The sequence below is a fragment of the Amphibalanus amphitrite genome, unplaced genomic scaffold, assembly GCF_019059575.1.
Source record: "Amphibalanus amphitrite isolate SeventyFive unplaced genomic scaffold, NRLGWU_Aamphi_draft 000092F_arrow, whole genome shotgun sequence".
NCBI classification, from domain to species: domain Eukaryota; kingdom Metazoa; phylum Arthropoda; class Thecostraca; order Balanomorpha; family Balanidae; genus Amphibalanus; species Amphibalanus amphitrite.
This window is the reverse complement of record NW_024881588.1, coordinates 441,961-456,585: the sequence shown is the minus strand read 5'-3', so window position 1 is coordinate 456,585 and position 14,625 is coordinate 441,961. Positions and strand designations below refer to the sequence as shown.

Genomic DNA, 14,625 nt, shown 5'->3' with positions numbered 1-14,625 from the left:
TGTTGCAGATTTGTAACATTAGCGAGCCCGGACGATCTTACCTAACTTATACGGCCTTGACCTCGGGGTAATACCGGACACGTGTCCGGAATGACTCCACGCGGTCTTGTTTGCGACTTCTGTCGTTAAAGCTCAACGTTTCCGGTGGCTGTGTTTACGGCTGTGTTAGTTTGCTTGCTGTGTTTACGGTTGTGTTAGTTTGCTGCTCTGTTGGCGCCGCGCTGTTGTGATGCAGCGAGTGCAGTGTTGTGTTGCAGTGCAGTGTACTGTTAACTGCTGAATACAGTTGTCGTTTCTTAATTCTCACTTAAATTTCCATCGAAAGAACGGTTTAAGGATGAATATCAGTGACGATATTTCGACTTTTGTGCTATTGCACTTAGTGGCCGGCATTACCCCTCGCTTTTTTGCACCTCCATTTTTCACCACATTTTCGCGTAGGCTCTGAATCTGTCATCAGTGATCTGAGATACTAAAACTGGGTGCTATCTGAAAGCGTATTCCTTTGGCTATAACCACAGTCAAAATCACCATAAAATAGCTTCAAATAGCTAAGCTATTGAGCAAAATGCTTATGGTGTCGCCATTGCCCCACTCTCCCCTACTGTGAACGCAAAATAGCATGCGAGCGGATAGGTGGGATGCGAAACGACGAAGGAATATTGTATCCTACAGGACAGAATAGGTATACTCGTATAATAGGGTGGAATAACCGCACCGAAAAGTCTTTTCTGGCTTGTCTGTCTGTCTATGAGCATCGCTCCCTTTCTTAAAATCCCCTTATTTACTTGTCTTTTAACGTATCAGCCAGTCTCGCTCTTCTCTCGCTCTCTCTCTCTCTCTCTCTCTCTCTCTCTCTCTCTCTCTCTCTCTCTCTCTCTCTCTCTCTCTCTCTCTCTCTCTCTCTCTCTCTCTCTCTCTCTCTCTCTCTCTCTCTCTCGCCCCCTAGTCTCTACCTCCCACCGGCACCGCACAGACAAGCCACATCGCAGCTGTGTTCCGCATGACCCCTGCACTGGCGACCTCAGCTATAGGGCGCGGGAAGTCAGGCTGCGGACCCTGATCGTTCACCAGCATACACCAACTGAATAAACTAAACCACAGCTGACATCTGATGCCACTTGCTGCCACCTGATCTCCACTTGTCGCCTAACCCAGACTCATGACACACCAAAATACCTATCACACATATCACACTGCACCAACAAATCAGAACTTCAACGTCCATGGATGGACACAATCCACATCCATCCATGGACACTCCATCGTGTCCTGTCCTGTCGGTTTGTTTCTCCCATTGGTCTGTCAGTCCCGTCGGTCTGTTCCGTCTGCCTGTCCCGTCTCGTCTGTGTGTTCCGTCTGTCTCTCCCGTCAGTCTGTCTGTCCCGTCTTCCTGTCCGTCTATTCTTGTCCCGTCTGTCTGTCTGTCCCGCGTGTCTGCCTCTCTGTCTGTTCCGTCCTTCCGTCTGCTTGTCCCGTCTGTCTGTCTGTCTGTCTGTCTATCTGTTCCGTCTGTCTGTCCCGTCCGTCTGCCTCTCTGTCTGTTCTGTCCTTCCGTCTGCTTGTCCCGTCTGTCTGTCTGTCTGTCTGTCTGTTCGTCTGTCCGTCCACAGACGAACAGACTTAGAAAAGGTAAATTTTGAACAGTAAGATGCCTTGTTCGTGTCTGTGTCCTAGCCTATACAGCATATACTCATATACTAGTAGGTATACATACACACCCGGCGAGGTGGACTTGGCTTCAGGAAATGAGGAAAAGTGGGATGGCGATAGCGGTATCGGCTATCGCTGAATTGTGTACTGGTCTTTTAACTGGTGAATCTTTTGTAGTTTGTACGATCTCTGTAATATTCAATTATTCATACAGCCTCAGGAAAGATGGGCATTATATGGCGGCCTACACAATGCAATAAATGAAAACATGTTATTCTTATTTTCTATCTCCCAATCTTACGCCGATTAATGCAAAAAGAAACTCATTCGCAGCCAGAGTCTTGCTGCAGAAAAAGGCTAGCTTCACAAAATCAGTTATGCCACTCAGTTGAGCGTTTGACCTCCTTTATCGCACTTCACACCATGCAGCTACAGGTGGTGCCAGCACTCCCGAATCCGCTTCTACTAGTTTTGGGACGCACAGTGGCCCCGGTCAAATCTCGGCACAAATATTGCGAGCCGAACAAACTGTGGCTTTCAGCACAGTGGTCCAGTGGCGTACAGTGGCGCGTTATCAGTGGTCCAGAACTGGAACAGCGCGACGTCTGTCCGTCTTCCAAACGTTTCCCGGTTTAGCGGGCACCAAACAGGGCTGATCTGACACAACCGAACACACCCGGCATGGACGTCTGCAGCGGGCTTGGTGGAGCGCCCGCCGTGGGGTTATCTTATCTGCAAGATAGGCTATCTCTCGTCACTTATGATATAAGTTTTAGACGATATGTGAAAGCGGTGCACCACGCTCCGACGTGATATAAGCATCAACGTTGTCGTAAATATCTATGTTCAACTGAGGTGACCACATGGTAGCTCCTGATCATTTTCTAGCTCAAGCTTGAAAAACATTTTAGTTACCTAGCACTTCATGGTTAAATAATTAGCAATGTCTTCCAACAGATTTAAGGAATTCATGGTAGTCCGGGCAAGAAGTGTGACGCGCGGTCCCATGATAGTGGATTTCCAGGACAGCCGGGTGTGATGAAACCAGTGGGATGTCCTCAGCATGTTGCGTTCGAATTGACGATAAAGCCTCGCCTCGGTGCATAATGCAATGCATTTACCATGAAAATTAAATGAGGATTATTCGCTTATCAACTGCAAAACCATGGGTTACTAAGTAGTTACTAGTTAGCATAAAGACCGTTGTTGCGATGCAAAATAGATAGGTATAGACGTCTATGCATTATCATCTCTCGAAAGCTTTTCGATGCTTTGAAAAAAGCTTCGTCTTAAAAGAAACGAGATAAAAAACTATTGCTCATTTGAATAGGTAGTGGGGATGGATAATTAGGACTCTGAATAGCTCGCGCCCCGCTGAGCTATTCAGCCATACGCGCCCTGCTGGGGGGGGGGGGCAGATTCTGCCCCCCTATCTAACTTCCGAATCGATGGTCGTAGAAAGACGGGGAAAACGGCAATCGAAAGCTCTCAACAAGGCGGATCTTAAGAGCCCATTTTTTTTGCTCAAGTAGGTCAGAGGTCAGGTCAAGGTCAGGTCAAGGGTACAAAATGCCAGTTTCTACAGTATCGGCCTTGCACCGTAGTTGCCGAAGAATGGACTGAGACTGATTGCCCAAAACGTGTTCTTAGACTACCAAGACAATGTTCGTTGCATACAATGTCATTCAAAGGTCAAGATCAAGGTCAGGTCAGGTCAGGTCAGGTCACCAAAAACAAAATATAGAAAAGGGCATGTGCGACACATGTTTTATGGACCATTTTACTCATAGAATTCAATAGGCACACTCAATAGGTGTCTATCTGATGCAGTTTTTCACGGCGAATCGAATGGTGCTATTTTTGTTCCCGTACGCGGTCTAGAACTTCAAAAAAATCATTTTTCAAAATTTTTGTGTGTTGTGACTTGTGACGTCATAAAATTTTGAATAACTCCCACACTTTTGAACAGATTCTTCTAAAAATTGGTATGTAGGTGCACATAAACCACTTCAGTTCTCTGACATATATTCCGGTTTTTTCGATACACTCAAAGTTTTGGATTTTATAATAATTTTTCCAAAAAAGTCAGTTTTTTTTAAATTGGGCCAAAATCCCAAATTTTCAAAAAAACCGAGATAGCCATTTGATAGAGAAAGTAGAATCACGTATTACCTTTTTTGTTACGTTTTGATTCCTTTAAAAATGAAGATGTTAGCGACGTTTGAAATTTTGCCGTTTTTGAGGCGAAAATAGCGAACATGACGTCACTAAAACGTCAATTTCTCAAAAAATTCCGACGGATTTCGCTCAAATTTTCAGGGAACGTGTCAAATTGATGTATGATAAGGTACTGTAAGTTTGACGTCGCTGGCGTAACGCGTTTAGAAGTTATTGGCGAAAAGCGGGAGGGGGGCAGACTATGCCCCCCAGCGGGGCGCGGGTTAAATAATAAACATTCGACAAAGTCAACGAAATGACTCAACACAAATACCTAACAAAATTTTCATAACCCGAACAAATAATGCTTATGAATTGACACAGAAGCTCAGAGCCATAGATACAAGACCCACATACTTTTACTTGATGGCTATACTCGTACCGTGTTTCCGGCCATAGGCAAGCAGGATACAAAGTGTAATAAATCTCACAACCTCAAATTAGCACCGGGCCACCACTAGATTCGCCTATCCATGATAAGTGCCTTCAACTAACCTCGGGTCGAACCTGACCTTGACCTCAGCGCGTTCTTCCATGGTCAGAGGCGTGGTCGGCCGGTCCTCCATGCCTGTCGTCGCTGCAGCGTTCACCGTCACCTCTGAAGAGCTCCCGACGAGCCACTGGCGACGCTGCTTCTCAGCTCGTCGCCGACGCGTCTACCGCCTTATCTCTCGCCGGAGGGGGGACCGGGGGGGGGAGGCGCGAGGGGACATCCGGCGCGCAGGTCGGGTGGGATGACCAACCGCCGCGGCAATTAGATCGGCCGCTGGAATATTGGTAATAGGTTTAGTTAGGGGTAATGGGCTTAGTCCGGTGAAATATTAGTAATAGGTTTAGTTATGAGTAGTGGGAAACGGGTGCAGATGCATGTGCGTCCTGACTCACGTGACATGGCCAAATGATGCTCATTGCGGCGTGCTGGCGGTGCACCATCTTGTAATGAATTCAGTTACTTCTCTGTTCCGAGAGGTTCAGAACCATTTGTGTTAAGCAAGTAAGGGTTTTGTTGAAATGCGATATGCGAGCCAGCGCAAAAGAACTACAAAACGGAATGCTGCACTAATGGTTCAATGGCAGGGCGCCCGGCAGTTGAATCAAGTCGGCTGTTCGTAGCAAGTTTGTGCTCCCCCTTTGCCCCTGACGGAGATGACTATGGCCAATGGCAGGAGCCATTGGCCATAGTTATCTTCGCGTGCGCCTTAGCGATTTTGATTCCATTGGCAATGCCTAAAACAATGATAGTAAGTGCACAAAATATAAGTTTTTTTGCTGACATACTTTTAATTGGTCTACTTTTTATTTAGTAAAAAAGATCACTGTTTTGCTTATCTAAATTCTTAATAGCCGATTTAAACGTAAGATGCTGAGGTCCGGACAACAGGTGCGTTGCACAGTGCACTTTCCAGCTTGAAATAGCAAGACCATGCAAGGCCAACATGTTGCAATTTGCATTCATCTATCATGCTGCTCAAAATGCATATGATGAATTTGCCGTCAGCTTTTACATATTTTGTTCCTATGTATACCTGGATTAAAAATAATTGGTTCCAAAGACAAAACCAATTATTTTAGGTTGCGCCATGCGCCAATACCAAGGCTGCTTGTGAAAGGGCGGATCATTTGTAAAGGCTAGACGTACATATATATTTTTATTTTTTACATAACAATAAAATAGCATTGGCAAGATTGGGAGGGAATGTTACCTAACAGTAAACAGCGAATAATTGAATATAATCTTCACCCTTATCAACGAAATAAATTATTGGAAAATAGTATACACTGTAGATTAGGCTTATTCAACCTAATGCCAACAAAGGAACCCTGCAATAGATTCATCAATGGATATCATTCATGAACGAATGACGCTCTATAAAGACATTTTCGGACGCGTCACTGTACACACCGTATCTATAAGAGCGGCTGCACGGCTCTCCCGTAAGCCGAATCACTGTAATAAGCACTAATGTGGTGTGATTCATTGTAGTGGGATATATATAATGTTCAATTGCATGCATGCTTACACGTGACTCTTCGAGAAATAATCGTCCTTATAGTTCTGAAACTGGAGGCGATTGGAACATTCGCGAAACAATTCTGTCCCATTAATGAAAATGGCAACATTTAAAATAAAATACGAGAGCGTCATTAAAAATAGCTCATTAAAATACACTGTTATTCGACTAATTGTGATTACAAATTTAGGCGTCATCGGTCTACCTCAATGGTACCTAATGGTCTCAGACCAAGCCGTGTTTTACATACACTGTAGAGCAACGCCTCCCAAGACCCAAGAACATAACATTACTGAGAGAGTATTGAACAACTGAACAGCAGTAACCTCCTCACAGTGGCCCAGTGAACTGACGTCAGACGCGTTTGTTTCCATGTGTGTGTTTGTGTGACGTGTGTGTCTGTTCATGGTTCAGGGGGATCGATCGTGCGCGTGATAAACATTCACTAAGGCATAACGCAGGCGATAAAAAGCATAAGCATAAGCATAAGCATAACACGGCGATAAAAAGGCATAACGCAGATCACCGTCTCACAAATGGGTCACCAGAAGCTTGTGAGGTACCCACGTAATTAAATTTGAATTCAAGAAAAATAAACAAAAACGTACAAATTCAGCATTAGCTTATACATTTATTCTCAAAATAAATATTAATAGCCATCAAGATCATAAATTAAGAATAGTAAGAGGAATACGTGACAGACTTAACCCTATTCCTGGCGGGGGGGGGCCTCAGGAGCCCCCCCCCCCCTGAGGTTTTTTGGTTATTTCTCCCAAACGCGTTGAGCTAGGAAGCTCAAATTTTCTGACTTTTCCTAAAAGGCTTCTACGCAACATGTCTGAAAACTTTGAGTTGATCTGACCTCAGGTCAGGTCACCAGAGGCGGTTTGGTGACCCTACCTCAGAAAAGTTTGCAATCAAGCCAGAGCTAGAGTTTTTGACCGAGCAATTTCTTCTCTTCAGGCTTTAGTTAGGGTACCAGTATGTGCAATTTGCATATCTCGGAATTTTGATATCGGTGACCTAAGGTCAGGTCAGTCAGTTTCGCGACCTCCCCATTATAAGTCAATGGGGGAAAAATCAACTCCCTGTTTTTACCACTAAAACGGGTCGGAATGGCCCCATATACCATACATGACTTCATATACGATCAACCTTCACTACCTTGAGGTCTGTTTTGCTGTTGGGCAGCTGTGAGGTCATGTGACGTCATCAAAGGTCACCAAAGGTTTTTGGCCAATAACTCCGTACAGGAACAAGATACAGACGCGTGGATGGTCTCATTGTGTTCAGCTCGTCAAGACGCATCGAATGATATACATGATGACCTCGAGGTCACGTGACCTGAGGTCAACCTTTGACCTTGACCTTTCGAGGTCAACATATATATCATTCGATGCGGATTGACGAGAGGATCATGATGATGCCCTTAGTTTGTTCCTAGCTTGACTAATTCGAAAGTTATTCGAGAAAAACTCTCTCCATATCTAGCGCCGCCATTTTGACTTTTTCGACCCCTGTGACGTCATTTTTGACCTGACCTGAAAATGACCTTAGTAAAAATTGTAGATCTTGACCGTGCGTATCCGATGCCGTTTACCGTTTGTCGCTGCGATGTGTAGTTTTTGAGATCTCAAGGGGGGGCCGAATCGGCCCCCCCGCCAGTTTCTTGTCCCGGCGGAGCCCGCCAGGAATAGGGTTAACACTGATCCAAACGGTCAGGTGCGAAGCGGAATGGAAATGCGGCTCGAACCATTCGCCCGTTGTCTCCATTGGACAGGAGTAGCCTTCAGCTATTGGTGATACTCGCTGTATATCTAGTTAGTCATAAGTCACGGAAATAAGCCATGCAGATGAAGGAACTGGAATGAACGTGCCGCATAATTCGGTGTTTTTGTTGTCATAGGCACATACCAGAATAACGGAATAAATATAAAAACAGGATATTCAGCTCATGATCTCGGCGGTAGAATCGTACATAGGTATGTGTTATGTAAGTACCTTATGATTAGCTCTAGTAAATATTGTTTTCTTGTATTCAGAAAAAGCCAGTTGCACTGAATATGATTTCAGTACCACACTTTGTGCATTTATGCATTGGCAGTTGTGCTTTCATGAAAAGGGACATCTTTATTATCTACAATTCAAAACAACCGCCGTGCATATGGTGTTACATTTTAAGGTTATCACGTACCTACCACAGTGCAATCGAGGTAATATACCTATGTGTAGGTTACAAGACATGTTGTACAGGATGCCTCCATATGGATGTCCGTCCATAGCATTCAAACCTCTGGTCAATAATCGTTTTCTCGCTTTATGCTGTCGTTTTGATCAATGGTTCTGTTAGCAGCATCGACAACAAATATTTGACGTTGTGCCGTCTGCACTGCCCCGACAAGCATGGGCAAACTCAGCCGGAAGGCTGGTCAATGGTCTTCAGCGATGCCACGACAATGCCCGCCGAGGCCAAGACTAATGCCTGTAGGCCAGACGAGCGTTTGCCATCACCGTTGGCCTGGTAACGCTGTGGAAACGCCAACTGACCCCCGAACGGTGTGCAAAGAGACAACGCAGATCGACGACCAGCCGGCCGGCCGCTGCTCGTTGGTGTCCGGACGCCGGTCAGGTCAGGTCAGATCCACCCTCAGGCAGGTTTTTACCGCCACTCGAACCACCTCGGCCAGCCGTTAGCAGCGCCCACGAAGAGCCAGGCCATGACGCTGCTGCCTAAGGTGGGTGAAAACGAGCTCAAGTGGGTTGGTGAAGCCGGAGACCCAACAGCAGTTGGAGTGGACGAGTGTGGGCCTCCCTTGGACTCCGGACGGGCCCTGGGTGGACCTACCACGGCGTCCGCCGGTTCAGCCTACAGTGCGCCGGTTTCGGCGCGGCTGCTGCTGACTCTTCTGCAAGTTGTAGGGGTCAGTGGCAGTCGCCACGGATGGAGAGACGTCCTACACATGGCTTTTGTTGGCTCGATCAGCACGGCCGCTGTTGCAATGTTTGTTTATATGAACTTCTCGTACGGAATCATGTTGCTCATGATCGGTAAAAACCTAGTCTACGTGGCTTCATACACAGGTTTCTTTGGCCTGCAGTTTGTCCTGATGTGGCTCTCGCTGATGATATGCCTGATATTCAAACGTAGAGCTTACGGAGAACTGGTTCTGGACATCGATAAACTAATGAAACACGCAGCATTGAAGGAAAGCAAAGACTTTGTTACAAAGTTGTCCAACCACTACCGATTGCTTCTGCTCGCAGTTATGATAGTACTGGGACTGACATTGTCAATGACAATCCCTTTGATGAATGGGAGATGTGAGAAGGCCTTTTCGTTCCAATGCATAATTGACGTTTGCTTTTGTTCCGCTCTTTGGGTATTGCTCTTTGCCGTTTACATGATTGGACTCAAGATGGCCTTTGCGGCTGTGCAGATTTCTGCAGGACTTTCAGCCATCGGTGCTCGTCTGAGAGCCGTGGCCGACGGAGAGCGTCCCCCGACACATTCCGAGCTCGGCACACTGAGGACCCTGCAGGACGACCTGTCTCGGGCCTTCGCTCGACTGACTGACGTCATGTGCCCCGAGCTGATCCTGTTCATGTTCTCTGGACTGCTGCAGCTGATCGCGCTGGTCATGCTCACCATCGGCTCGGTTCAGTCCGGAACCGCTGGAAATCACGCAGCTTCGATCGTGAGCTACGCTTTGGGCGCGGCCGTGGCGGTCGCGCTGCCGTGCGAGCTGTCGCAGCTGGTGCTGTCTGCGGTGGGCGAGACGCGCGACCTGCTGCTGCGGCCCCGCTGGCAGCGGCCCGAGCTGTTCCAGCTGCTGTGCCTGTTCCGGGAGACGGTCGGCCGCGATCTGACCGCGCTCGGCGACCTGGGCCTGTTCCGGCTGCAGCGCTCCACCCTGCTGGCCCTCGCCGCCACCGTCCTGACCTATGTCATCGTGCTGTTCCAGTTCTACATCACCAGCCCGACTGGTGACGGCGCCGACCTCTCTCAGCAGCAAAACTGGACGGCAAGCCCCGCAAATCGAACGGATGGCTGAGCAGCTCAGTCCTGACAGTTTATGACCTCAGAGCTAATAGTTTCGAATGCGTGGTTAATAATGCACAATCCGGTGTTTTGTTGTCAATAACACTTAGTTCAACTTCACGTCACCTAGACATACGGATAATAAGGTAGCGGAACAAATTTGGGTAAATCAACCTGTACCAGTACCTACCTTTTAAATCGATTGAAGTATCTTAAATGTTTAATTACGCTGCATGCATTGGTGACGATACATTTCGGAAAAAGTTTGTTGTGGTTAAAAAGTCTGTGTTAGTGTTGACGTTCGGCAAGGATTTGTATCGTTGTTGTACCAATAAAATGGGAAATGCCTAGTGGAGTCTTGGTGGTTTGAAAACCACCAAACGTTTGTAGCAATTTTTGTGAATTGAAAAGAAGACAGAAGTAAAAAGAAACAAATCCTGTCAATTTCATTCTCATCCCGGACAACGGTAAACGTCACAAAGATATTGTCGGCAGGCTTAGATGGCGACCAAACGCCGGCGGACACATCTAGCACTGCAGCGAGGTTCTCTCTCCACACTCACTGAGCACGAGATGCGGCAGCGAGCTGTCCAGCCAGGATCGGACAGAAGTGAAACACATGGCTATCTTTACCGGGATTGACTCGGAAAGCCCAGCTGGAGCCGCCCCGTGCACAAGAATCTTGCGGCCCGGAAGCTCGCCGCCCATTTCAACTCCTGTGGCTGCAGTAGCGGCGGAACACCTTCAATTAAGGGGGGGGGGGGGCACTGTCGAGTTTTGGTCCCATTCTTTCCATGCAACGTCCATAGGGCTAGTGCCGGTGCCCTCCCCGTTCCGCTGCCTATGTCCTCGCCTCCCTTCATCCTCTGTCCCTCTCAGTCTCTCCCCTCCCACTCTCTCCTACCCCTGTACGAGCTGTACAAACTGGTCACTTCCGGACTTTGAACAGGCTGCACGCGCCACACTGTCTCTCCATCACACTGCTCTCTCCCTCTCCTCTCTCTCTCTTTCTCTCTCTTTCTCTCTCTCTCTCTCTCTCTCTCTCTCTCTCTCTCTCTCTCTCTCTCTCTCTCTCTCTCTCTCTCTCTCTCGTGACACGTGACACGAAACACGTGGCACGTGTCCTCTGTGTCATCAGTGAGGTCAAAGGTCAGCTACAGATGACTCAGCCTCACCCTCAGTTGAGACGAGGAAACGGCTCATTATTCAGCCAGCAGGACCAGGGCATGGCTCAGCTCTATCTCAGTACTTTCAGCCAGTCTGGGATTCACCAGACGATGACCCCGCTCACGGGGAACTACAGTTCGCCGTGGTGTTGTGTGCAGGAACACGATTCGATGGATGAATAATGTCGAATTCAGCCAATAAGAGGACGATGCGCTAACATGAACGAGCCATCGCATGCATCAACTATTACTCAGTGCTGGCAGCCTGCATAACATCTGTAACACGTGCGCAAGCATCAACCACTCGTTTCAATATAACCGAATAAGATTTAGCAGAGACATAAAACATGAGCAATGAACATCCAGAACACTCAGAGAACGATTACAGAAGTGAAAATGAGGCTTACCTTCCTTCCAATGCGGTGTGAGACATTATTTTCATTCAACGTCCTCGGCGCCTCTTGTGATCTTTTTGTGTCTCTGACCTTGGAGACTGACCTGTTGACACATGAACATTGAACCCTTTCTCACTCGCTTATACTTTGGAAGGTCCAATGCAACCCACGGATAATTATATTGTTCTCAATGCCTTCCGTTTCAGCACTAGCCAGTAGCCACACACACCCGCCCGGCGGCTCAGCGATGCCAGGGGCGGGCCAGCCGCCTCTATACTGTGTGGGGCCTCGGCTCGGCCGGCCGCTACCGTTCGGTTCGGTTCCTGTCACATGTGGTCGGCTGCGGTGGCGCCCCACTTGGGCAGTGGAGTGAAACAACTGCTGTCATGCGGCGTGTGATGAAATAAATTTACAATGTGATACAAACTGCTTAAATGAACCTTTTTTTTATTAAAGGATGGGTTAATCGTTTGGACGATACGTATGCCTATTGCCTAACCATAGATAACATGGATGGAACATGTTTTATCCGCAACAACATTCACATTATAGTACTAAAGCCTGAGCAGCATTAATTTTTGGTATTTCCACACTCACGCTTAAGAACAATTTACAGATAACTTAAGTTTTTAAGCAAAGGTTCGTAAAGCAAAAGATATGATGGAAAAGTATCATGGAAAATTATCGTAAGATGAATATTGTATGTCGCAAAAGATCGTACGACCAAAGATCGTAAGCCAAAGACCTAAAAGGAGAGGATCGTATGAAAAAAGATCGTGGGTAAATGATCGTAAGATAAAAAATGATCGTGTGTTGTAAAAGAAAGAACGACAAAAGATCGTACCGCAAAGTTCGTAAAGTGCCAATAATCTTTTGGTATAATATTGTAGGTAAATGATTGTAGTTATTATTAGAGCGTTAGTCGCAAAATGTTTTACGAAAAACCGCCACGTGCGTGTGCCCCTGTGGCCTGTGGGGTGCTCCTGTGGGCAGTAGCGGCGGAACACCTCCAATTAAGGGGGGAAGGGGGCCACTGTCGACTTTTGGTCCCATTCTTCCCATGCAACACCCATAGGGCTAATGTTAGGATGCCAAAATCAAAGGGGACACACGGTGCCCCGGTGCCCTCCCCGTTCCGCCGCCTATATGCTTGTGGGGGTGCTGAAGTCTTATTGGGGGTGCTCAAACTAGCATTGGGAGTGCTGAAGCACCCCAATGATACACAAATTCACACCCATGCTTAGGTCACCTATAAAAAAACGAGATATACGACGACTATTACAAATTTGGAATACCTACTCGTACAAATTAGGAATATTCATGAGTTATGTTATCTACCAACTTTCAAACTTGTCATGCCCACAATTATATTACCAACTTCACAATTAGGAGTGACTACCATGGGTGTCGAAAGCAGGGGACGGGGGGGGCTCCCCCCCCCCCAGTTGGGAAAACTGCGGGGGCGTCCCCCGCAAAATTACAGCAATGGTAATTATGCCGCGAACACAGAATTGATAAGCCTTGTATGCGCTGGAGTTGGGTTGCACCATCTGAATACCATATTTTGACTGTACGATCTTTATCTCATACGATCATATGGCGTACGATCATTTACTCTTACGATCTTTTGCGAATACGATCCTTCGTCCATACGAACATTATAATGAACGATCTTTATCCCACACAATCTTTTGACATACGATCATTTTGCCTGACCATTTTTTACACATACGATATTTTGTCCATACGATCATTATGCCGTACGACCTTTATCCCATACGAGTTTTTTTTTGGCATACCTACGATCATTTTTCTTGACGATCCTTAGCGAATACGATCTTTTGTCCATTCGAACATTATATCGTACGATCTTTATCCATAACGATCTTTTGCATACGATCAACTTCCTACGATCTTTTGCCTTACGATCTTCTGCTTTGCGATCTTTTGTCCGGTTACCCTATGGAAGTGGTGGCATGTGGCAGGTGGCGCGCGCCTCTTTGGTCGGTACACAGATGGCGCTCGATGCTCCCTCCTGTTCAGCCTCAGCTCATTGGCCTGGGTCCTCTAAATGAGGTCCCATTAGAATTCATGGACACGAGCGTGTGTGTGCAGGGGCTGTGCCATGGGCCATTTACTTTCTATCCAATCAAGGACGATCATTGAAGTTAGTGATTCGAAAGTTAATTTAGAAGTGACCGTTTAGCACAAGAAGTGAATGTTTGTATTGCTATGCTAGGGGCTAGAGGGCATAAGCAGTAGGCATAACACGTAGCAACGTTCCTATAAAGTATTGGGTATGTAAGCTTGACAGAGCGCACCTTCACCTATCTATCAGCGTCCTTTTGCTGACGTCCCTCGTACCTACATGTCAAAGTTCCTCAGGCTCAGGATGCATGACACATAAACGTTAATTATTTAGTTTTGTCAAATTAACTACACATGCCGACTTAAATTTTTGTTGGCAGCAAGCATATTGTGCGTTCAAAAAAGCGAATTAATGGAGACTGTCACGAACACGTTTTCCATTTCGTTTTATTTTTACTCGCTAGATGGGAGCAGCATGAAACGCCTGAAGTTATACTGCACCGCAGGGCAGCGCCCATAGGGAACATTCACTATGATGATATGTAGGGTAGGGCAAGCTGAGACTGAGAGTACGAGGCAAATGCGTCCACAATCTTCATTAGTTAGCCTGTGCTTTTTACTGATTAGACGACAGAAGTGTGATAGAAGACAAAACGCCTGGACGAGCGTTGTCTTGCGTGATAAAACAAACTGCATCTCTGGCGTTCCACAGCGATCCTCCATTGCCATCGTGCGGACTGCGGACCTCAGCTCCCCGTTCGGCGTGTCTGGCGGCGCCCCTGCGCGACACAGCATCACGTCATGACATCAGCCGGGTGACGTCATGGCGGCACCCACGCGGCGTCACTGATGGCCGGCGAACCAATGGGCGGACGCCGCGCGCCGCGTGCTGCCCGCGGGCAGGGATCTGCAGCCGGTGCAGAGCTGCAGGTGCTCGGCAGGGAACGCTCTCTGCCACGGCAGGCTACGGCAGGCCACGGCACTACGTCCGGCAGCTGCTGTCGGTAGAGGCGATGGCAGTGATAGCTCGATAACCAGCAGAGCCGGCGGAAACT

The 14,625-nt window shown here is 47.3% G+C and overlaps 1 protein-coding gene across 2 annotated transcripts in view; it reads right to left on the bottom strand.

Moving 5' to 3' along the window:
- Positions 1–11,850, bottom strand: part of LOC122380154 (phospholipid phosphatase 1-like) — a 38,053-nt gene extending 26,203 nt beyond the window's left edge. The window contains exon 1 of one of the 2 annotated variants that reach the window (XM_043363023.1): positions 11,495–11,850. In XM_043363023.1, coding sequence (XP_043218958.1) covers positions 11,495–11,529 — 35 coding nt within the window. In that variant the 5' untranslated portion in view covers positions 11,530–11,850. Of the gene's footprint in view, positions 1–4,365; positions 4,503–11,494 lie in introns of those variants that run through there. The other variant, XM_043363022.1, reaches the window with a different exon arrangement.
- Between the last annotated feature and the right edge of the window lie 2,775 nt (positions 11,851–14,625).